This window comes from Mesoplodon densirostris, chromosome 2 (genome assembly GCF_025265405.1).
Source record: "Mesoplodon densirostris isolate mMesDen1 chromosome 2, mMesDen1 primary haplotype, whole genome shotgun sequence".
NCBI lineage: Eukaryota > Metazoa > Chordata > Mammalia > Artiodactyla > Ziphiidae > Mesoplodon > Mesoplodon densirostris.
The window spans coordinates 77,636,965-77,662,303 of NC_082662.1; the positions used below are offsets into that span (position 1 = coordinate 77,636,965).

Consider the following 25,339-nt stretch of genomic DNA (forward strand, 5'->3'; position numbering starts at 1 on the left):
AAAGATGTCACCAGAAAATTACTAGAACTAATCAATGAATTTGGTAAGGTTGCAGGATACAAAATTAAAGCACAGAAATCTCTTGCATTCCTATGCACACTAACAATGAAAGATCAGAAAGAGAAATTAAGGAAACAATCCCATTTACCATCGCAACAAAAAGATTAAAATACCTCAAAATAAACCTACCTAAGGAGGCAAAAGACCTGTACTCAGAAAATTACACAACATTGATGAAAGAAATCAAAGATAACACAAACAGATGAAAAAATATACCATGTCCTTGGATTGGAAGAATCAATATTGTGAAAATGACTGTACTACCCAAAGCAATCTAGAGATTCAATGCAATCCCTATCAAATTACCAATGGCATTCCTCACAGAATTAGAACAAAAAATTTTACAATTTGTATGGAAACACAAAAGACCCTGATAGCCAAAGCAATCTTGAGAAAGAAAAATGGAGCTGGAGGAATCAGGCTCCCAGACTTCAGACTATACTACAAAGCTACAGTAATTGAGACAGTATGGTACTGGCACAAAAACAGAAATATAGATCAATGGAACAAGATAGAAAGCCCAGAGATAAACCCATGCACATATGGTCACCTAATTTATGACAAAGGAGGTAAGAACATACAATGGACAAAAGACAGTCTCTTCTATAAGTTGTGCTGAGAAAACTGGGCAGCTACATGTAAAAGAATGAAATTAGAACACTACCTAAGACCATACACAAAAATAAACTCCAAATGGATTAAAGAACTAAATATAAGACCAAACACTACAAAACACTTAGAGGAAAATGTTGGAAAAACATTCTTTGATGTGAACCACAGCAAGATCTTTTTTGACCCACCTCCTACAGTAATGAAAATAAAACCAAAAATAAACAAATGACCTAATGAAACTTAAAAGCTTTTGCACAGCAAAGGAAACCATAAACAAGATGAAAAGACAACCCTCAGAATGGGAGAAAATATTTGCAACCAAAGTAACAAAGGTTTAATCTCCAAAATATACACACAGCTCATGGAGGTCAATATCAAAAAAACAAACAACTCAATCAAAAAATGGGCAGAAAACCTAAATAGATATTTAACCAAAGAAGACATACAGATGGCCAAGAGGCACATGAAAAGATGTTCAACATCACTGATTATTAGAGAAATAAAAATCAAAACTACAATGAGGTATCACCTCACACCAGTCAGAATGGCCATCATCAAAAAATCTACAAACAGAGCTTCCCTGATGGCGCAGTGGTTGAGTCCGCCTGCCGATGCAGGGGACACAGGTTCGTGCCCCAGTTCGGGAAGATCCCACATGCTGCAGGGCGGCTGGGCCCATGAGCCATGGCCACTGAGCCTGTGCATCCGGAGCCTGTGCTCCACCACAGGAGAGGCCACAACACTGAGAGGCATGCGTACTGCAAAAAAAAAAAAAAAAAAAAAAAAAAAAAAATCTACAAACAGTAAATGCTGGAGAGGGTGTGGAGAAAAGGGAACCCTCTTGCACTGTTGGTGGGAATGTAAATTGATACAGCCTCTATGGAGAACAGTATGGAGGTTCCTTAAAAAACTAAAACTAGAGCTACCACATGACCCAGCAATCCCACTACTGGGCCTATACCCTGAAAAAGACCATAATTCAAAAGGACACATGAACCCCAATGTTCACTGCATCACTAATTACAATAGCCAGGACATGGAAACAACCTAAATGTTCAACGACAGATGAATGGATAAAGAAGATGTGGTACATGCATACAATGGAATATTACTCAGCCATAAAAAGGAACAAAATTAGGTCATCTGTAGAGATGTGGATGGACCTAGAATCTGTCATACAGAGTGAATTAAGCCAGAAAGAGAAAAACAAATACTGTATATTAACACATATATGTGGAATCTAGAAAAATGGTATAGATGAACCTATTTGCAGGGCAGTAATAGAGGTGTAGACATAGAGAATGAACATGTGGACACAGGGGGGAATGGAGAGGGTGGGACAAATTGGGAAATTAGGATTGACATATATACACTACCATGGGTAAAATAGCTAGTGGGAACATGTTATAAAACACAAGAATCTCTGCTCGGTGCTCTGTGATGACCTGGATGGGTGGGATTGGGGGTGGGGGGTGGGAGGGAGGTCCAGGAGGGAGGGGATACAGGTATACATATAGCTGATTCACTTCATTGTAAAGCAGAAACTAACACAACATTGTAAAGCAATTATACTCCAATAAAAAATAAAATAAGTTTATCACATTTTGGCCATATGTCATGAAAAAATAAATCATGTTCTTCTAAGTAGTGTGAGGTAGAAGACAGATAGCAGAAATATCTACGTAGTAAGGAAAAGGATCTTGGATTTACATTCAAAGGAGCTGGGCTCAATTCTTTATTTTACCACTTTTAACTATGGGATTCTGAGCAAGTATTTTAACGTCACTGAGCCTCGTCCTCCTCACCCATATAATAGTGCCATTGTCCTATTCTATCTTCAAGAAATATCGCAAAGCTCAAAGAATAAAATGCTTTAAAAGGATATGAATATTCTGGTGATATTTGTAATCCTTTAGTGTTATAATCAGGATTTTAATGATACACACTAAAATTTTAGAAAAGCCTTTATTAAAGACAATTTTCTTCCTCACAGAGTAGAGAGCAGAGTATAGCACAGAATGTCTTACCCTAATAAATATCTTTGAATTGTAATAAAAAAGCAGCACAAGTGAAAAGCAGGTGGCTAATTAGCTATACTAACACAGCCAGGATAACCCGAGGATGCTTTTTCTGAACTACAGTTTTCTCATTTGTTAAATAATGGGGTATTAGATAATGTCAAAATTTCCTCCCATATCTGAAATTATTATATTATCTTGCAGAATTCACTTTACTTGATTTTTTTTAACACGAAAATATAAGAAACTAGTTTCTGAGCTAACATCTGAAGCAGGCATTTTAAAAACCTCTAAAACATGAGGGTGAATAGTGTTATCATTAGTGTTTTAAATTGTTCATGTATTTCCTGTGACATTTTAATTTTAGCACCTTGTCATGGGGATAAAGGTCTCTCCCACTGGTATATTAAATGGATTAGAAGTGTTACATTTCGAGTTATTTTTTAATCTAAATACTCCTTCACATTCTCAGGTATTACTGGATAGGCTGTTAAAGTGGCAAATTTTAAACTCTGTTGAATGAGATGGATTGTGGATAACAAGAACAACAAGTACATTTGTAATCTAACAGGTGAGAAATATGCATATAATTAGATTATACTCCTCTAAACCGTACCTCATAAAACAAGAATCAAATTACCTGTCTTCCCTTAAGACCCCTCTTTCCACGGATCCCAGGAGCACCCTAGAATGTGAAAAAGTCAAAAGTAAATATTTGTTCCCTTCTTTGATTGGGTTGCTTGGTTTTTTGATATTGAGTTGTATAAGCTATTTATATATTTTGGATATTAACTCCCTGTCAGTCATATTATTTGCAAATATTTTCTCCCATTCAGTAGGTTGTTTTTTTGTTTTGTTGATGGTTTCCTTTGTTGTGCAAAAGTTTTTAAGTTTAATTGCTCCCATTTATTTATTTTGGCTTTTATTTCTTTTGCCTTAGGAGACAGATATAAAAAAAAACATTTTATTTTTGGATCTGTGATTTATGCCAAAGAGTGTTCTGCTTATGTTCTCTTCTAAGAGTTTTATAGTTTCAGATCTTACTTTTAGGTCTTTAACCCATTTTGAGTTTATTTTTGTATATGGTGTGAGGAAATGTTCTAATGTCTTTCACATGTAGCTGTCCAGTTTTCCCAGCATCCAAAGACATACAGTTGGCTACCAGGCACATGAAAAGATGCTTTACACTGCTAATTATTAGAGAAATGCAAATCAAAACCACATGAGATATCACTTCACACCTGTCAGAATGGCTATCATTAAAAAGAACACAAATAACAAACGTTGGTGAGGATGTGGAGAAAATGGAACCCTCCTACATTGTTGGTGGGAATGTAAATTAGTACAGCCACTATGGAAAACAGTATTGGTGTTCCTCAAAAAACTCAAAATAGAACTACCATATGATTCAGCAACTTCACACCTGGGTAAATATCTGGGAAAAATGAAAACACTAATTCGAAAAGACTCAGGCACCCTGATGTTCATAGCAGCACTATTTACAATAGTCAAGATATGGAAAGCCACCCTAGTGTCCATCAACAGACGAATGGATAAATATATCCATACGTGTGTATATATATATATACACACACATGTATATATGTGCTTGTGTATACACACACACACGCAAATACACATACACACAATGGAGTATTACATTCCCATAAAAATGAAATTCTGACATTTGCAACAATGTGGATGGATCTAGAGAATATTATGCTTAGTGAAGTAAGTTAGAGAAAGACAAATACTGTGTGATAATTCCACTTATACGTGGAATCTAAAAAATGAAACACACAAATGTTTATAGCAAAACAGAAACAGATTCACAGATACAGAAAACAAACTAGTGGTTATCAGTGGGGAGAGGGAAGGATTGAGGGGCAAGATAGGGGTATGGGATTAAGAGATACAAATTACTATGTTTAAAATAGATAAGCAACAGGGATATATATTCAACAGCACAGGGAATTATAGCCATTATTTTTTAATAACCTTTAATGGAGTATAATTTATTAAAATAATGAATCAAGATGCTGTATACATAAAATTAATCTAATATTGTAAATCAACTATACTTCAAAAATTAAGTATTTGGTGAATCAATTAATGAGTTATTTTTTCTCAACCATCAATTTATGAAGTATGCCAAAGAGAAAAATAAGTTATCCTTTAAACTGGTGTGATATTCAGAAAAGCTTCAATGTATTAACTCAAGTGGCCCCTTTTCTTCTTCATAACAAAAATCCTGATTTTATTCAGAAGTCCATCCCATCTGTATTTCCAAATGGGATCCTGCCATTCCTCTGGTGATAGTTATTTGTCCAGAGGTGGCATGCAACCAAAGTTGGTACAACCAGACAAACAGGAAGTCTTATTTTCTGTACCCAACAGACAATTACCTCCTCTCTGTCTCCCTGTCCCTCTGGCTGGACATAAACAAAGGCATATTTAGCCCTTGCACTGGGAATCTTGCAATCATATGAGAAGCCAGCCTTAGGATAAAGCCAGCATTAGTCAAGGCAAAGCAGAGAGAAAGGTAATAATATCACTGTGCTCTGGATCATATTGTGCCTAGATCCCACCTAACCTATGGGTTTCTGGTCATAAGAAGCAGCCGTAGGGCATAGTACTTAAGTACTCAGTCTTTGGAGCCAGAATATCTATGTTCAAATCCTGGCTCTGCTCTTATTACCTATATATAGTCTTAGGTAAGTGTGTCTCTCTGTATGCCTCATTTTCTTCATCTATAGTGAGAAAAATAATACTACCTATCTCACTGGGTGTTGTGAGATTAAAGGAGCTAATTCGTATGTAGTATTTGCATAGCACCTTGCATATAGACGTAACCATTCAATAAATCATTTGTTGTTATCATTATCATCATTTATTTTAAATTTCCTCATTTTGAAGCCAGTTTGAAATGGGATCTTCTGTCACTTGCAGTCCAAAGCGTACTAACTGATAAAATCCCTTGAGACTTATAATCACTTTTATAAGCCTTAGGGACTAAGAAATATGTCAGAACCATGTAGCTTGGGATTTTTATCTATACAGACAAGTTAGCAGATATCAATGGTTGAAGTAATCCATTTACTTTAATTCAACAGTGTTTAATAAATATTCATCTAATATTCTCTATTGAAAAAAGAGTTCAAAGATGAGCAATATGACTCATTTCATGAGGATTTCATGCATCTTTACATAATATAGCCAAGCATTTAAGAAAAATAATTATTTTCTAAAACTTTAGTAGCTTCAGTAAATCTCAGCAGAAAACCTAAGGATAGTGCAGATAGAATTATATAAGAACTTTTTCATGTCTACATGCATGTGTATATTATTGACTTCCAGAAAGAACTTTTTCTTCCCATTTGTTCTCAGGAGTGATTAGAACATTATTTTCTTTGGCTTTTCTCTACTTAAATATTTCCTAACATAATAACACCACCCAGTTAGCTATACCATTCATGGTTTTAGTGAGAATTTTGAAGTAGCCTAATAATATTAGGACATGGTACCTATAATAGGCAGAATATCACAAAAGGGTCTTATATTTATGATTTGAGACAATCTTGTTATATTCATATAAACTAGTCGAAATTACTGAGTATGATTATAAGCATTGTGCCTATTGATAGTCAGTGTCACAGGGATCCTTGAATTCAAGATGATGACATTTTGCAAGGACATATAACTTTCGTTTATTTATTACATCAATTACTAGAAATAACTTCATTCCAACAGGTGAGGGAAGGATTGTATCATAAGCAGCACAGTAATTAACAATGTAAACTATATATACTCCTTTGGGTCTATAAGACGCAGTTCAATTCTTTGCATGATAGATTGGAAACATCATCTGTAAGTCTGCTGTATTACATAGTAGTTAAGTGGCTTAGTTGTAGGATCACACTGAAGATATTGTTTGCAAGTGAAAGAAATGACCTGTGCGCTCATCACAGGAATATCTTCACCTCTTCTCACCAAAGACAACTAAACATTTTGATTGTCATTACAGAACATGTAAACTCTGAATGTTTCTTCTCTGTGGAGGCATTCACAAGTAACAACAAGAAAATGTGATTTAATTCACTCACTCAAAAAACTATACATTTGAAATATTCATCTAGCAAAGAATGATCTGATTTATTTTCATTTGCAAAAATCAGTTTCCAGATATGAAAAAAATTTTGCCTGAACAGCACTTGTATAATAATAGAGTTAAATGCTAAATTCGGAATACGATTGTTTTCAAACCTGAGAATATGCTAATATTGTTTGATTCTACTTTTTTTAAAATTAATATTGAGAGTGTAGATGAAGAAATGCAGCTAGAAATCACTGAACTGCATATGGCACTGAAAACTAAATATGACGAAGTTGGAATGCCAGAATTCTGTATGTATCTTTGTTAATTTTTATAAGTATAAAAAACCATTTGGCAAAGATTCTACTTTATTCACAAGTACCTACATTTATGAACAGCTATCTTCCACTATTAAACAAAAAAATATACCTTTTGAAGTTGATTTATTACACATTGCATTGTAAAATACAAACCCTGCCAAAAGTTTATACTCAAATTAAAGATCAATTACAAAATAAAATTTTCATAATTAGATAATATCAATTTGTGTTTTTTAAAAGTTAAATTTAAAGTTGCCTACCATAAATATTTATATCACCTCACTTACCTAAAACACAATTCAGTAAAATTTAAGAGAGCTTAATTATATTTCTGGTAGGTGACTTTTCTTAAAGCTGGCTTGTTTCACTGCCTGACATCTGGGTTTATGAGCCCTGTTATACTTTATCCTAAGTATATCACGTTAGAAATAATATTTGAAGGAAATAGACTTACTCTTTCTCCTTCAGGTCCCAGTTGTCCTACTTCTCCAGGAGAGCCAATGAAACCCTTAAAGTAAGCAAATAATCTTTGTATTATCTCACTTAAATATTCACCCTGTAAATAATTCTAAATAGAGATACTTAAAATTTATTCCTAGTAGTATGAAATTATAAGGCAAACAGTTTGAATAATCTTGTGTCTTTTCTTCTAGAAATTACAGTTCAATCTTTTCATTAAAAAAAAAAGTAGGAAATGTAACTTAAGGCATGGTGGCTAATAAAAATCAACAAGCCCAAATTCTTTTCTACATTGAATATTACAAAGGGCAGAAGACACAGATATACAATTAACTAAATTGTAAGGCAGAATGGAGGTATCCAAGAAAAGTATGGAGGAGGAAGAGATTCATTCCAATGTGGCAGGAGGTAAAAGCAGTCAGAGGAGGTTTCAAAGGAGAATGGCACTTGAGATAGGCCTGTGGAGTAGATAAAGTCTTGATAAGCAGAGGATGGAGAAAGAACACTCCAACCAGCACTACAGTAAGCAGAGACAAGATAGAGAGGACTCCGGGAGCGTTTGTAAATGGTTAACTGACAGTTTCTTATGTGTAAGATGCTTTGGAGAGAAGCAGACCCACTGGGCCCTCAGGGAGATTCCAATAGGTCTGAGAAACAAGGAGTAAAATAACAATGCAAGCTACTTTATACTACCATACTTTAGTTAGATCTCACCTGTGGCAAATAATAACCTGTTTCATCAATTTAATAAATAAAGTGTATAGTAGTTTAGAGAATAGATTAAGGAGAGCCTTAAATTTCAGACTAAGAATTTTAGACTTTATAGTTTAGGTAAGAAGCTACTGGACTTTGGGGGAGTGTGGTAGTGCCCTGATGTTAAGCTGTTTTTCTAAAATATTAATCTGTGGACAGGATACAGAATACACCCAAGACAGGAAACACTGAATGTAGGAAAATGTGTTAGAATGCTGTTTCAATGGTCCAAATTTGAAGGAATATGAGTCTGGGTCACTCATTCACAAAACATCATTTTAGTGCCCACTGTGTGCCAAGAATTGGAATTATAAAAATGAATATGAAAATCAGTGCCCTCAATAAGTTCATAGTTTATTAGGAAAAAGAGTCATACAAATAATTGTAATATCATAAGATAATTGTGACATGATTATGTGATGTGATAAATACAAGATATAGAAGCTTTGAAGGCAGAATGACCAACTTTGCCTAGAGGGAAGATTTAGGAAAGTTTTACAGAGGAGGCAACATTTAAGCTGAGTCTTGAAGGAAAGGAAAGGCATTTTATGCAGGGCTAACAATGTGTCATCAATCAATCAATCAAAATAAAATGACATGGCATTTTCATAGAATTGCAAATAGTTCTGTGTGATTGGTAGACAAGAGCGGGGGTTGGAAAGGCAACAGTGGCTACATCATAAAAAGTCTTTTATGTGATGATGGAAAGTTTGGGACTTATACAGAGTCATCAAAAAAAAATTTAGACAGAGTTTTGATATAATCAAATGTGTGGTTTATAGAATGCATTTGGATTACAGTGGTTCAACTGGTCTTTGTATCTCTCTCTAGGATTGAGGCAAAGATGATTCTAAGGTTTACACTGGACTGATAAGCAAATGGTAACCACTGATAGAAATATGGAAAACAAATAGGAAAGCTAATAGTTTAGTAGAAAGAGGATGTGTTCTGTTAGTCATTTTGAGATTGTGGTGATGAGGAGGATTCAAATTTAATTATCTTGGCAAGGAAGTGGAGATGTGGGACTCATAGAAAGAGCTCATAGAGTGATATAAGATTTGAAGGGCAGATGGGTTCGAAGACTTAAGGGTAGAATAGAGCTCTTAGGAGGAAACAAAGAGAAATTTCCCTGAACCACTGAGAGGTTGAAATGGATGGAGATGGGAGAAGAAAAATACAGAATACATGACTTTTCCCCATTATATTTTCACTTAATGCAAGGGTGGAGACAGCATGGGATAGTAAAACAGTACAGAGCTGAAAGTGAGAAAACGCTGGTTTGAGTTCTGCTATGACTTTGTCAAACCATGTCGGTTCCATAGCTTACTGTTTTCTCATCTGTAAGATGGAGACAATACACGTGTTCTGCTACTTCATAGGGTTGATAGCAAAAGAAATATGAAGTATTTGAAAATGTTTAAGAATTTTTTAAAAATTAAGGCATCATTATACTACATACTGTCTAAATACTTTTCATTTTCCTTATTTCAGAAAGGTATTTAAGATAATATAAGGCAGATGTAGATTCTGGAAAATAACTGGCTATTAAAAATAGAGAATTAAAAAAAATTTTAGTTTACTAATTTTTCCTAGAACCAGTTTTGATTTTAATTTGTGGCACACAACATAACACATCACAGTAATTTTTTTTGGTTTTACTCCCTTAATGATTAAAAGTGGCTAACAACTTCTTTAACAGTTGGAAGTGCAATGGTATATGCTTGAATGTGATAAGCCTATTTCTTTCCCTACAGATATTTCTTTACTCCAGATAGTTTTTGTATTATTATCTCAGCCTTGAGTGCAAATTTTTTGCCTCTTCATATTTCTTTCATCATTATTTCTTAGGTCTATATACGTCCACACATAAATAATACTACAAATGCTTAAAGAGCATATTTTCAACATACCAGACATTTTGCTAGGAGCTAGCAAAATAAATGATGTAGATGTAGGAGCTATCAAAGAATGACGTAAAACCTATCACCATAAGACTGCTCTCTATGGCCTTAACAGTAAAAATATCTATTTAATAAGTGTGTTTCTTTCCAGGCTAAACCTGCATTACATTCAAAGTTTCTATGGAAGTGTGAAAATAAGTATTTTGTACACTTCATTCTACTCATATGCAAGCATACTTAACAAAATGATGAAAATGCTTACTTACTCGTACACCTTTAGGTCCTGGATTACCTTCTGGTCCAGCTAAACCCTAGTGTGAAAAAAAGGCATCATCATTATCCTACAGTACTTTTTAAAGAGTTGTAGATAAATAGATTAATAAAAAGGGCATATAAAAGGTCTCATTTTCACAAGTATAAACTTCAGAACTCTGTATACTTAATGAAGACTATATATATTCAAGGAATTTTAGAATTTCAGAACCAAAAGAGGTATATAATCTATACACGAATATATTTTAGATATCTAAATAAAGTAGATTAACACATTGTCAGTAACAAAAATTATTTTTTAAGTTATTTCTTATTGGAAAACTGTGTTCTTTTAAAACACTTCTAATTAACTTATCTAAAATACATTTTAGATATATAAAAAGTATAAAAAGTATATAAATATAAAAATATATTTTATATAAATGTAGTTTTCTAGTATGCTAAATGAATAATTAATTTCAAGAGTAAGTAATCAATTCATGAAAGCCTAAGAGAGAAAATTTGTTCTCTTATTAATCTATATGAAGTAGCTAGAGAAAGTGAGAAATTAGAGGGAAATAAATATGAAATGATTAGAATGAATTTTCACAACAGTATACAAAGACTTGAATCCAGTTCAGATGAAAGTATTCAGATAATGGTATGTGTAGCGCTGCCAACTGTGTCCCAAGTGTTTATAGTTGTATTATTAAAAAATGTTGCTTATCATATAGAGTCTTAACTCATACCATTACTTCGTTTTAGTAAGTGGCAGTACTGTAAAATCAGTAGCAGGGCTGTTTTAACATTTTATTAGCCCACTGGGCATTTTAACTTAGCAGGTTCCACTGTATGTTATTCACATCAAACCTGTTTAAAAATCCTACACCCATTTTAAGCAAAATTTTCTGCAGTAAAATTTTTGAAGGATTTTTACAATTTTGATATTAGAATTTTTGGAATTATTTTGCTATGAGTAATTCATTATTTCATAAAAGTAAGCCAATTATCATTTGAACATTAACTCTTGAAATCAGAACATACAATGTATTAACCAAGAGGAACATAAAAAGAGAAGTTTAAATATAGTTACCTCACCTGCCTGCCAGGGTAACCACGTGAACCAATATTACCAGTGAATCCTGGAATCCCCTAAAATGAAAAATAATAAAACAATACAACAAAGTCAAAAGAAACCCAAGGAAACAAAATTGGTGCATTCATAATACCCAAGTTTGGAAAGAATATTTTTTCCATATAAAAATACTAAGGGGGGGGCTTCCCTGGTGGCGCAGTGGTTGAGAGTCCGCCTGCCGATGCAGGGGACGCGGGTTCCTGCCCCGGTCCGGGAAGATCCCACATGCCGCGGAGCGGCTGGGCCCGTGAGCCATGGCCGCTGAGCCTGCGCGTCTGGAGCCTGTGCTCCGCAACGGGAGAGGCCACAGCAGTGAGAGGCCCGCGTACCAGAAAAAAAAAAAAAAAATACTAAGGGTCCTGCACATTGCTTATCTGATTGAAGTCATCTATTTAAAATGAAAATGAGATAAAATTGCTAAATAAAAATAAGGACATTAGATTAGGGACCTAAATGAGACATTGATTATTAGTAATGATAAATCTAGGGTGGAAAAATCCAGTGATACATAACTTTTAAAAAACATATTAGAGAAAGAGTTGGTACGTTTCGTAATAACCAGTATGTTTATGGATTGAACTCCTTCTTGTCTCAGTCATCCTGCAACTCTCCTTAACTATCGGAGCATGAGCTCCAGAAGATAAGTAAATGGATATTAAGTGGTAAATATCTGTATCATGACATAGGTCTATCTAAAAATTCACATAGCAACTTTGGATGGGAAATTCATTTTGCACTGACAACTTTGTATGCCTGATTTAAAACAAGGATTGCTCAAGGAAGGCTGATATATGGAGACTCAAAGGCATAAGAAAGGAAACTTGCTGCAGAACTGTGTGGAAAAGTGAGAAGAAATACCTCCACTCGCTGTTACTTTCTCCCATTGATATATGATTCATTCATTCATTCATTCAGTTTATTCAAAGTTTAGGTCTGTTAAATAATTTGTGAACCAAGGAAATACCAGAAGAATATGTGTTGAGCTGTCTTTGCTTAACCACAAATGGTGACAGCAGTGATAAATTTCACAGATTCTTTATTATGTAAAATTCATTTCCGGTTTGTTGTTTGGAAAAGAGATAATAAAAGACACTAGCTCTTTTGCCCCTCTGATCTGAAGTATACAGAAGAGTGTTACCTCTGGTTTAATAATAGAAATACTTTGAAATTCCTAAAATTTGGAAAATCTAGAGAAAAAACAGACCAAGAAAAAGGCAAATGGAGCATCATAGTGGAAAGTTTGTGCCCTCCCATTCCATTAGACTTGTAGGCTCCTAATTTGTCCTTCTCTCCACTTTTCTCAGAATCCATCTCTCAGTTTTGTTTTCTCTCATTTCTCCCTGTTGTCTCCCACTTCCTTCCCTTGCTCCAACAATTATCATTTACTTAGCACTTTTTTATGTGTTAATCCTATGCCACCACTTTACATCTACTTTACATCTATGAGATAGATACTATTTTCTCCATTATACATTTGAAGAAACTAAGATACAGAGAAGTTTTGAAACCTGTCCAAGATGGCACAGTGAGTAAGCAGCAGAGCCTAGATGTGAACTCAGACAATCTGACAAAAGTTGTCACGTGTGTGTATGCACAAACACACATATATATACATGTGCACACATACATACATATATACATATACATACAGACACCTATACATATATATGGCAATGAACAACTTAACACAATGTGAATAAACAGTTGCCTTCTGAGAAGTAACCAAAAATTTTCATCTACATGTAGAGAGATTATATCCTATAAATTTCAGAAACCATATTTATGTATTAGATATTACCTTATTAATATTATATATAATACATATTTTATTCCTATAACAGCATTTATTGAGCACCTATCATGTGCCAAAATTCAAGAATTTTATATGTATTATCTTATTTAATCTGCTCAAACCCTATAAGGTAGATACCATTATCCCTATTTTACAGATGTGAAAAATAAGACATGAAGTGTGTGTCACCAGTGGGAAGTCACTCAGCTAGTAAGTAGAAAGCCAGAATTTAAATCAGCAAGTCTAACTCCAGAGACCACCATTCAAGGCTGCCTCCCTAGTATAGGTTTGAAGTGCAAATAACTTAAAGTAGTACTCTAGGGAAAGCCCTCTAATTATGAGACTTGCCTTCAGTCTATTTACAACTGCTTCCTTTATTCCCCATCCAATTCTAAAACACACAGGCCTATATCCAGACATCCACAAAACCTTATACTTGGGTATGCCAATAGAAAAGACTGAAATAAATTTAAAAGGCTGCTTCTGTTCTGTAGGTTCTGGCTAATGCCAATCACCATCCCTTTCATTAGTTTCCTAGCCAACTTAGGTTAACTGACCTCAATTAAAAAGCAATCTGTTATAAGACATAAATGAAATCTGATTTTGAACGGATTTTCATAGAGGGTGTTAAGACAACATGTAGAGATATAACACATTCCAGCTGCACAGAGAAATACACAAAAGGACACCACTGGATGACTAAATCCTGCCCTACTGGAATAACAGTAAACAAAGTCAATGGGTAAGCTTTCAGCACTCTTATGTGGCACAAACATATTCTAAGCCAACCACACCCTAAAATCACTTGGACAACCAGAGCAGCTCAAAAGAAACTCAAAACAAAGCACTATACCTCAATTCACTCTGCATTTAAAAAATGGCTCACTTAAATCTGTAGATCGAATGGAGGAATTCAGACACAAAGTTACATCTCTACCCTTGGAAAAATCAGGAATAGTAAACCTGCCCCAATCCCACTTCTCACTCTAAGAATTAAAGCACACGCTCTGAGTCAGTCAGACTTCACTGAGAGTCCCAGTACTGCCAGCATGGGTCCTCCCTATCTCTTAGTTTTTTTCATTAGTAAAATACAATAATAATATCTAGGTCACAGGATTATTGTGTAGAGAAAAGAGAACAATGTGTAAAAATATATTTAAAAGCAGGGGTAACTGCAATAATTCTTAGTGTTGTGGAGTATTAAATGAGTTAACATATGGAAATATTAAATAAATAATTATACTACTTGAAGTTCCAGTTAACAGTAGTACAGTTTGGCAACTAATAAAGACTCCGTAAATGAAAGCTCTTATTACTAGAGCTTGCCCAGATGATATAATTACTTTCTTAAGTGTTTGCTGGCCAGTTTATAGATATCTACAAATTTTCCAGAAGGGAATGTCTCCTAGCTAATTAGTTACACTCTTAATGTCCACAGTGTTTCCACAGTGAAAATGCAACATGATTTTAGTTGTTCCTCACAGTTATCACCAATTTTGTCTTTTTTTCTTCTGGAAATAAATAAAATAGAAAGAACTGATTCCAATAATACATTTTCCAACCTTTAAAACTGATTTCAGACTCTTCTCAAAGGCATACTACCCTCAGAACAATGACACGTATACTAACAGAACTAGGTTATAGAACAGTTGCGAGTAAACTGGGTAGTACTGACAAATGGTCAATTTTTCACTTACTTGTGATGTGTCAGGTTTTCTTCATTGAAATCTACACAGAATTTCTACCAAAGCAGTATTCTAGGGATCTTTTTTTCTTCCCCGGGAACTAATCCCTCCTGCCCTTCTGATTTTTTTTTCCATAAATGCTCAAATGCTTTTCAGCACTCATTTGATCTTCAGGAAACTGAGATTTTACTTGCTACAGATACGTATATCACTTGCCATGTCTAGTAATTAGCAATCTTGAAAAATTGTGCCTCAGGGACTGAATAGAGTGTATTGTCCCTCTTACATGAATAAAAGAGAAAACTGGCTTTATTTCTTCATTAGCTCTCCCTCAGGGATAATCCATCACTTTTCTTTCTGGAGCTCCCTTTAGGGTTTCCTGAGGCTCTTTGCTAAATCTCCAATAACTATTTGTCACCTTAGTTAGTATCTAATCTCCTACACTTTTCACTGATTTATTCATACTGACCTAGTATATATTCGATTGAAAACAAGAGATATGACTTTATTTCTTCCTATGACATAATGATACATTATTTTATGGTGGGAGAGAGAAGGAATAACATGATCAAAAACTAAATAGTTCCCAAACTATTTTGACTTTTACATATATGTGTATGTGTAGAATGGACAACAAACAGCAGATGTGCCATTCTAATTTGGATTGTTATTAAAATTTATTTGCATTCCTTCATGCAAGGGTAGGGAACTAACAGCTGTGGATAGACTCTGGAAAACAGGAAAGCCCCTGAAACATACAAAAAAATCAGTGCATATGAGTGTGTGTGCATGCATGGATAATCCAGGGACAGGGTACACAGCATTTATGAGATTCTCACAGTGGTTTATGAACAACGGAAGTTTAAGACTGCTGTTCTGGAGCATGTTAGGCAGACAGTGAAAGTCAGTCTAAGATATGAAAAAACCCCACAAGATTTAATAGATAATAAATTAGAAGTTTTTCCTGTACTAAACAGAGTAAAAAGCATTATGAAAAATTGAAAGAGTTACATGGGGGAAAATAACCTCTCAATGGAGTTCCCTACTGTGTGTCTTTTTCACTGGAGAAGATGCAAGTCTTATAAAGGAAGAATACTTACTTGTTCACCTCGGAGTCCTGGGAGCCCTGGATGTCCTTTGAGACCCTGCAAGGGTAAAGGTGAAGACATACTATGAAAAGTAAACCCATTTGAGCCAAATAACTAACCACAGTTGTCTTTCATCCCAACTTTTGGTTTTCCCATTAATACAAATGTAATTTTTACTAATCTATTTCTTATTAAATGTAATCTTTTAAATTTAATAAAAATTTATTTATTAAATAATAAATTTGTATTAGTAATTCTTAATTAATTTGGAGTATAATTTGAATGACTTGTTATCAACTAAAATGGTTACGTAGTATTGAATTTAAAAAAACAGCATCTTTTATAAAAGGCTGGCATCTAGCAATGGATCTGCTAAATTTTGCTTAAGCTTTTTAAAAGTTGGTTTTAGTTCATTAATGCTGAAACAGAATGCCCTCAGGCAAATCTGTTTGTAATTATTGAAAAACTGGCAGTTTCAGGCAGTTTCTCTAATCTAAAACACTGTCATAACATTCTATGAATGAGTGAATAAAAAGAGGCTGCTCACAGGTCCATCAAAAGGGATTTATAAAGCTGTCTAAGAAATCAGTAACAAATGTTATATATCAATCATACCTCAATAAAAAAATTAGTAACAAAAAATTCTCCAAATAAGAACCAAAATCAAATCTTAATTTCTATCATTAACACCCAAAGATATAAAAGAGATAATAACTTTTATCCTCTAGAAAGATATTTTATGAGTGAAAGAAAGGAAGCTAAAAGAAAGGAAAGGAAGAAAGAAATAAAGGACACTTTGGAGCATATTTGTACAGCTCTAATCAACAATCAGTAAATCAACCTGCTGTTTACTAGATTTTGGTGTATATAAAAGAACAAGAAAAAGTTCCTTTTAAAAAGAACCTTTTAGGATTTTAAGCAAACCTCAAAAACCTGAAATAAATTATAGTTAGTTTACAAATATCAGAAACTTCAAATTAATGTACTGCAAACTGAAGATAAGTTTTTGGGGTTTTAAGATATAGAGTAACAGAGTGAAAAGAGTCATTCAGGATTAAACCCTATCATGGAGGGTTTATGAACTTGGATTAATGAATTAGAGAAGGAAATGATACTCTGGGACAATGGGGAAATTAGAAGAGGTACCTATTTGAAAAATAAGGAAATGATTTAAGCAGGTTTTGAGGTGATAAACTTAAAACAAAAGTAAATGTTTAAGTAGAGAGGTCTCTTGGGAACCAGAGAAAGACCTGAAATGTAAGAAGGAAAGTTGGAGACAAAAATTTGTGTGTTACCTGTATATGTAAGCATATTTGTAACAAGGGAATAACAGAAGGAAAAAGCAAGAGGGCAGAGGAAATGCCCTGTCCTCTGGGAGCTCTGTTCTTTCATGATTAGGCTATTAGAGATCAGAAAAGTGGCCACGAGAAAGAAGGGGGGAAAAAGAGGGGTAAAAAGGAACAAAGGCACAAAGAAATTTCACTGAGCCACTATGTACCAGACATTGCACCAGCCACTTCCAAATACCTCACCTAATTCTATGGCAATCCTATGAAGTAGGTATCTTCCTCATTTTTACAGATGAGAAAACTGAGCTCTGAGAAATTAAATGATATGACCAAAGTCATGTAGGTAGTAAGGTGGAATCATGTCAGTTTGACAGTTAGATTTATCAAGAATTGAGTAACCTGCACTTCTATTTACTTAATATGGCTATATTTGTCTCAGACTCAAATGCAGGCTGTCCTCATTCTCATCAAGTGTTCAAACATTAATTTTAGACAACCAAGACAAATCAACAAAAGGAATTTTATATCATAAATCATGGTATTATTAAAGTTACACATTTACCACTAGCATCTTATATACCCACAGTTTCACTGAGTTTATACATTTTTAAGATAGCTAAAGACCAGCGTAATTACAAAATAGAAGACGTACATTGTTCTCAGTTGTCCAAATGTTACACAAGATTCTCCAAATAAAATATCCACAAAGCTAAGTTTATTCACTTTTAATAACAGGAAATAAGAAATGTCCTCAGCGCTAAGATAGTGGTGGTGGTTCCCTCGGATGAGGCAGCAGCTCTAGAAGGATGGAGTTCCTAAGGGAGTGTCAGGAAGATGAGAAATGAGGAACCAGGGCGAGAAGTACACAGGTAGAGAAACTCTCTGCCATGGGCCTAGTTCCTTTTCTTTTTTTTTTATTAAAAACTGTGCTTATATATTTACTTACTTGTTTTTATTTCCGTGTAGTGTTGAGTCTAGCTAGCTACATGCTTCCCTTTCTTTGGCCACTATCTGTTTCTCTGACCAGAGTTTCTTCCCTCCCCAGCCCTGGTGAAACAGAATGCAGTGGTGCTACAACTTCTTTAGCTTACTTTCCCTGAAGCAGTTTATAACAGTGAACTAGACATGTTGATCATAATGTCCTCTGAATGTATAACTCCCTCTGAAGAGATTCTTCCTCATCCACAGACTCTAATATAAAGGCAGCACCAAATAGTTATGAGCTCCCTCCTACTCCACCTCAGCCCCAGGAGATGGCATTCTATCTAAGGGAAGCCAATATGAAGTCTGGCCAGTAGCCTATGAGGCCACTTGGAATGGAGAGTTTTGCCTAACAGGGTGAAGCCAGGCCAATCAAATTCTTTTTTAAATTAAGTTCAACAGGAAGGAAGGAAGGAAGGAAGGAAGGAAGGAAGGAAGGAAGGAAGGAAGGAGGGAGGGAGCGAGGGAGGGAGGGAGGGAGGGAGGGAGAATTGATTCAGGTACTTAGCGGAAGCTAGAAAGACTGACAAAGAAAGGATAAGAGGAAGAGAAGAAAGCCAAAGTATGAGTAAAAAATTTAGAGTAAGCAGAAACTATGCTGAGAAAGAAAGTTTTTGTCAGAGGAAAAGCCAGATAACACAAAAGGGCAGAAGCAGAGAGAGGAGATGAGTAGCAGTGCTAATAGAAAAGTACAGTAAAAGATCCACAAACTAATGTTGCTAGATACTCAGTGCTGCTTTGAATCAGTGCCCGTCCCCACGAGGCTAAGTCATATTACAGTACCATTTTTAGATTCAATGGGTCCCTGACTTCCCTTAATGCTGTAGAGAGGATTGAAATAATTCTCTCTTCCTTGGGATAGCCTAAGTCTCCATTTTTTGCAATCAAAAGAGCTGAAGTGAAACAAAATGGTTTTGGTTTGGTTTGGTTTACTACTAATAATAATGAAAAGATCAAGCACACTGAGCTCTAGATCCAGTTTTGCCACTAAATAGCTATATCATGAGTTTCAAAGTCTTCATCTGTAGAATGACAGCAATGAATTAAACTACTGCTAATTCTCCTTTTAATTGCCAGCATTCTGCAATTAGTGGGATCTGTTAAAGTCACTACTTTTTTTTTCACCTTTCATTGAATGAAAAAACAAAGGCATTTATAAGAGTCAATTCAGGCTTTGAGGCATTGGAAGAATTCAAGTAACACTGATGTACCTATCAGAGAAAAAAACAGATTCAGGCTCCCATGCACATACGACCTGAAACAAAGATGGGGACTCTGGGATGAGCAGAATGGAAAGAGAATGGGTCAGGTAGGAGGCTATTATGAGAGTCTAGGAGAAAGATGATTATAAATTAGATTTGAGGGCAGAGTTAGAGATGATATATGATGGGGACTCTGGGATGAGCAGAATGGAAAGAGAATGGGTCAGGTAGGAGGCTATTATGAGAGTCTAGGAGAAAGATGATTATAAATTAGATTTGAGGGCAGAGTTAGAGATGATATATATGCCCCTTAAAGAGTTTAAACTTAAGCTCCTGAACTATTTTATTCAATGTGGTATCCCTAGTGTCTAGAACATAGTAAGGGCTTGTTAATTAATTGATGGAAAGATTTGGATGAATAAATGAATTGATGTAAAGACTTAGAGGAATTTGAGGGTTACTTGGGGGAAAATAGATTCTAAGTATTCAATATGATATCTCAATTCTCTTAATATTCAAATGAAGGCTAATAAGTGGGATAAAAAATATCTTCTGTTATTTTTTCAATGTAATAATATTTTACTGTAATATACTGGAGTTAGCACCACTATTGTATAAAAGCCTCCATTTATTCCCTAATTTGTGACTACAGGTCTCATTTATTTTCTACTTAAATACTCGTCTGTAATATTTTAAAAAACAAAGGGAATAAGTTCCTGGGAAGAATGCCTACATTCAAGCTTTGGCATAGCTCCAATCTAAGGACCGGACACTTTATTTTTAATTTTTAAAAAATTTTTTGGCCATGCCACGCAGCATGTGGAATCTTAGTGCCCCAACCAGGGATCAAACCCACGCCCCCTGAATTGGAAGCACGGAGTCTTAACCACTGGACCACCAGGAAAGTCTCCCTGACACTTTATTTTTAAAAATTTGTTTATATTGTAGTCTTTTGAAAATACTATTTCAGTCATTGTTCTTCCTATACTCACACAGGAAAAATAACAAAAAAGGCTGAGTTACTAACAATGTATGATTTTTCTCTGATAAATATACTGAAACTGATGTAAACACATTTCTTAAGGAATGCCAATAGAAAAATGTACAAGTTCTGTTTTAGAACAGATTAAAAACTCATTATAATGAGTTACAGGGTTGTTTCAATTTTTGTTGTGATGTAAATTTGCCTTGCCAATAATTCCAGTAATAAAAGGGGTTTAGAATCTAATTTTAATATAGAGATTTTAATTTTAATACTTATTTTAACAACAATTTAAACCCTAACAAATATGTTATCAACAGTTGACCACACAGGACCAAAAAAAAAAAAAAGATACAATTGAATCAAAATCAGAAATATTAAGGGATGGAAAAGAAACAAACTTCAAATATATACCTGAACTACCCCCAAGTAATTAAAATTTGGATACATAAGTAAAATGTTTATCCATAAGGAAAATAGTGGTACCATTTACACACAGGGCCATCCTTGCTTTGCAGGGTACTAGAGGACCATGAAACTGACCATATAAGCTGAAACCATGCCAAGCAATCTTAATAATGGGAAAAATTGCAATTGTTCTGTGACCTTTAAAAATCTTTGTCAAAATGTTTAGAAGTCTCACTGTCAGTTACCTTTGTATAGGGAAATGAAAAATATGTTAAATATTAATTTAGTACAGTGTAATTTAAAACATTAGAAACAGTGAGAAATTAAAGTTCCATCTCTTAGAAAAAATTTATGAAGAGTAGTTTGAACAGTGCTTTTCTTGTATAAATAACCATACAGAGCAAGCATATATTCTATGTTTTGTCAAACTGTCATACTCCTTTCTAAGTGTGGGTCAGCTCCCACCATTTCATCCTTTGCACTTTCAATGTTATGAAATAGCTCCAAGAGTTCTTCTAACGTGAAGTTTTTTTTGCTGTTGTAACCTCCTCTGGGACATGCCTATCCTATTCATCACAACCCTTTCCTCTTATGTCAAAAAATTTGCCTTAAACAAAAATAATAAAAAATTCGCCTTGGGCTTCCCTGGTGGGGCAGTGGTTGAGAGTCCGCCTGCCGGTGCAGGGGACACGGGTTTGTGCCCCGGTCCGGGAAGATCCCACATGCCACAGAGTGGCTGGGCCTGTGAGCCGTGGCCGCTGGGCTTGTGCGTCTGGAGCCTGTGCTCCGCGACAGGAGAGGCCCGCGTACCGGGAAAAAAAAAAAAAAAAAAAAAAGTTTGCCTTTACCAAGTTCCTCTGTCTGCATATGTAGAGTCTCTCAAATGGCAGCAGTACCCCAGGATCAGCTCTTTCTTCTATAACTCCATTTATATTTGATTCTAATTTCAATTTCTATGTTATCCCTATTTATTTCATCATACTTTTCATCTTTGTTGACCAGTTACTTTTTTTGACTATCCATTTGTGTAAAATGCCACATGAGTTTATCAGAGAGAAGGAAGCAAGACAGCTACACACTCTGCTGTCTGTGCATGAACTAACAGATGTTTCGTGTACAATCACCAACAGATTCTGAATGAAATGATGTGACCGATCACTGATCTTGATGCATATTTACTATTTATCTAGTGACTTGTAAGCTGAAGAGCCAGTAGCAAAGTTTATACTTTACACAGCTAATCACAGCGTGATTAATCTGAACCATGTTGTTGGGAGACTGGTGTTATTAAACCGTGTTAAGTGAAATTTGTGTATACTGGAACCATGCAAAGTGAGGAATGCTTGTATATATGTATTGAAAAGATTCTCGATGATATAATCTCTATGTTGTCAACTTCATATATAAATGATTTTCTTCTTTTAACAGTTCTTTCCCCCACTAAATGCGAAGGACTTATATTCACTGAGATAAAGATTTTTCCTACAGGGCTTCCCTGGTGGCTCAGTGGTTGAGAATCTGCCTGCCAATGCAGGGGACACGGGCTCGAGCCCAGGTCTGGGAAGATCCCACATGCCGCGGAGCAACTAGGCCTGTGAACCACAACTACTGAGCCTGCGCGTCTGGAGCCTGTGCTCCGCAACAAGAGAGGCCGTGATAGTGAGAGGCCCGTGCACCGCAATGAAGAGTGGCCCCCGCTTGCCGCAACTAGAAGCCCACGCACAGAAACGAAGACCCAACACAGCCAAAAATAAATTTAAAAAATTAAAAAAAAAAAGAATTCTGAGATTTTTTTTTTAAAAAAGATTTTTTTCTACATATGAGAAAGTATCCCCTATGGCATAAGACAACTTCTCTATTATCACTCTGCTTTTCTATCTTGGGCCTCCTTACATAAACTTTAGGTTTCAGAAAGGTAGGAGCATTTGCCTCTAGAATCCACAAAAATGCCAAAGAAATTCTGGAGACTAAATGATTTGCCTCTGGAATTCTCCTTCTTAAAATCCTTCAGTAGCTCTCTACCATATGATAAATGCTTTACCATGGCATACAAGTTCCTTTATAATTTGACCTCTGAATGTCCCTCAAACTTTATCTCCTGACACCTCCTGCCTAACACTCCATAACCCCAAAACAAGGAACTGCTCTTGCCTCCAAGCCTTGGTTTATGTCATCACCTGTGTGTAAACAGCATACATGTCTACTAACTATAGTATCATTAGGATAACTTGCATCCTCAAGATGCAGCTCAGATGTTGCCTCTTTCCCTGTTCTCTAAAAACTCCCCCACCTCCAGTGCCAAGAAGTTTAGGGATCCCTCAGCCATTGCTATAAAAATGTTCACATCTTAATCATTGTACTTGTTATAGCATAATATACTTTTGTGATTTACTTTAGTATCTATTTCTTTTTTTAGACAGTAGGCTACTTGAAGGCAGGAACTATATACCTTGTTTACCAATACTGGTTTCCTGAATGAACTGTAGGACAAAAGGATGTGATTGAAACAACTGCAGCATTCCAGAGGTAGTGACAAATTTTATCTCAAAACTGCTCTTTGGTTTGAAGCAACTTCCTTGTATCTTTTGCTTCTGTCTAGTCTCAGGAAGCTGAGGCAAAGGTGGGCTAACCTTATACATGATCATGTGAAAGGCAACATCACTGAGACATTAGTAGCAGATTAACTAGTTCTACTCCCCTACCTAAATGGGATGAAGGGTGTTTGGAGCCAGAGGACCGAGGCAAAATAAGACAGGTGAGAAGGGTCACTGACTTGAGAAGCAGCCCTTGAGGAGGAAGATAACCACTAGCACCAGGTGAAAGGGCACAGTCAATTAAACTTACGAGCATCAATGTTCATTCACTGACTAATAATATGTGCTTGCTATGGGCTGAAATACCACAGTGAAAAAATATAGACCTTGCACTTAAGGACTCCTAAATCACTCATATATTTCCCTTTAGCCCACTGCTACTGCACTGTTATCTGAAAGCCAGTATTAAATTGTCCTTTTCCATAATGTAATAATAGCATTCCTTTACAGATCAGGTGATTCCAAGTATCTAATAAAATCTGTCAAACACTACAGGACTCATATGTCAGCAATGCCTTGAGGAAAACAAACAAAGGTTTGTAGCCATGTTTTGGTCAAAATAACCAGGGAAACCTATGGCAAACTAGAGAAATAGTGGTAAGACACCCATAGCTGATTGAAAAAGAAGCCTTAAGCAAGAATTCAGAATGAGATAAAAAAAATCAACAACCATGACCATGTAAGTACTACTTGAGGTAAGGCAATAAAGGCAATAAAGTTCCTGAAGTTTTAAGAATAGGGAGTTTAACTGTTTTCAAAAAATTAAATAGAAGAATGATCCCAGGTAACTGGAGAGATTGAAGAGAACTAGAGAATGAATACCACACAGACCTCTCTATTCTACCCACCTCCCCTTCCTCTTGGAACCCTCATGCACACAACAGACTCCTACCCACCTCTGTCCCAAACTCCTCACAATATTGACCCATTAACCTACATTAATTAGTACTCAGTTTTTACCTTGGCCCCATCAACTCTAGTTGTAGTCCTTCTCAACTAGTTCTTGTGGAGAAAAAGTATGACAAACTATTCTCAAAATGGTGCTAAATGACCGATAACAGCTTTTTCTGAGAGCACAGACATTTTTTTTTTTTAAACCTTCTGGGAGCTGAAATACTTTCAGCCAAATGAATTTATCATTAATGTTAGGATGTCAATCACAAGAGGAAAATATCTTTGGATGAAGGAACGCTTTCCAAGTCCCACAGAGTACACCACTTTGGTAGCCACGGGCTTGCCTGTGAGGGAGTTCAGTATGTGTTGCCTTGTTCTTAGCTTCCCCTTCCATTAGTGGAAATGGCAGAGTGCAGAGTAGATGGTCACAGTGGTGACAGCACAGCCCCTAAGCAGCAGCTTTTATGTTAGACTTTCAGTACTAAGCCTGAACTGTGAACCAAGCAAAGTAAAACAGATTTTTACAGGAATATTGGGCAGGTGAGAAGATGATCTATAGTGTTAACTACGGAACATAAGAATTCCCCTTATTTCTTTCTCCAGGCACGGATTTTATTTATATTGTTGTTCTCATCAACATTCAGTATTGCTTTACTTCCTTAGTACTGTCCTTGCTTTAAATAGATTATGAAAAGCTGTATAGGTTTTGAGTGACTGATAAATCATAATGCATTCCACTTGATTTTTTCAGCTCTTCTTTCCCTTCCAACTTTATAAAGATGTTAACTGTGTACCTCCTATGTAATGGAAAGATTTTTTTA

At 35.4% G+C, this 25,339-nt stretch overlaps 1 protein-coding gene across 4 annotated transcripts in view; it reads right to left on the reverse strand.

The window, feature by feature from the left end:
* COL24A1 (collagen type XXIV alpha 1 chain) overlaps positions 1-25,339 on the reverse strand; it is a 404,516-nt gene that overhangs the window by 314,464 nt on the left and 64,713 nt on the right. For all 4 annotated transcript variants that reach the window (XM_060090037.1, XM_060090036.1, XM_060090035.1 and 1 more), the window contains exons 8-12: positions 16,181-16,225; positions 11,567-11,620; positions 10,483-10,527; positions 7,558-7,611; positions 3,331-3,375 (exon numbers count right to left, since the gene is read on the reverse strand). In XM_060090037.1, the coding sequence (XP_059946020.1) occupies positions 3,331-3,375; positions 7,558-7,611; positions 10,483-10,527; positions 11,567-11,620; positions 16,181-16,225 (243 nt within the window). The remainder of the gene's footprint in view (positions 1-3,330; positions 3,376-7,557; positions 7,612-10,482; positions 10,528-11,566; positions 11,621-16,180; positions 16,226-25,339) is intronic.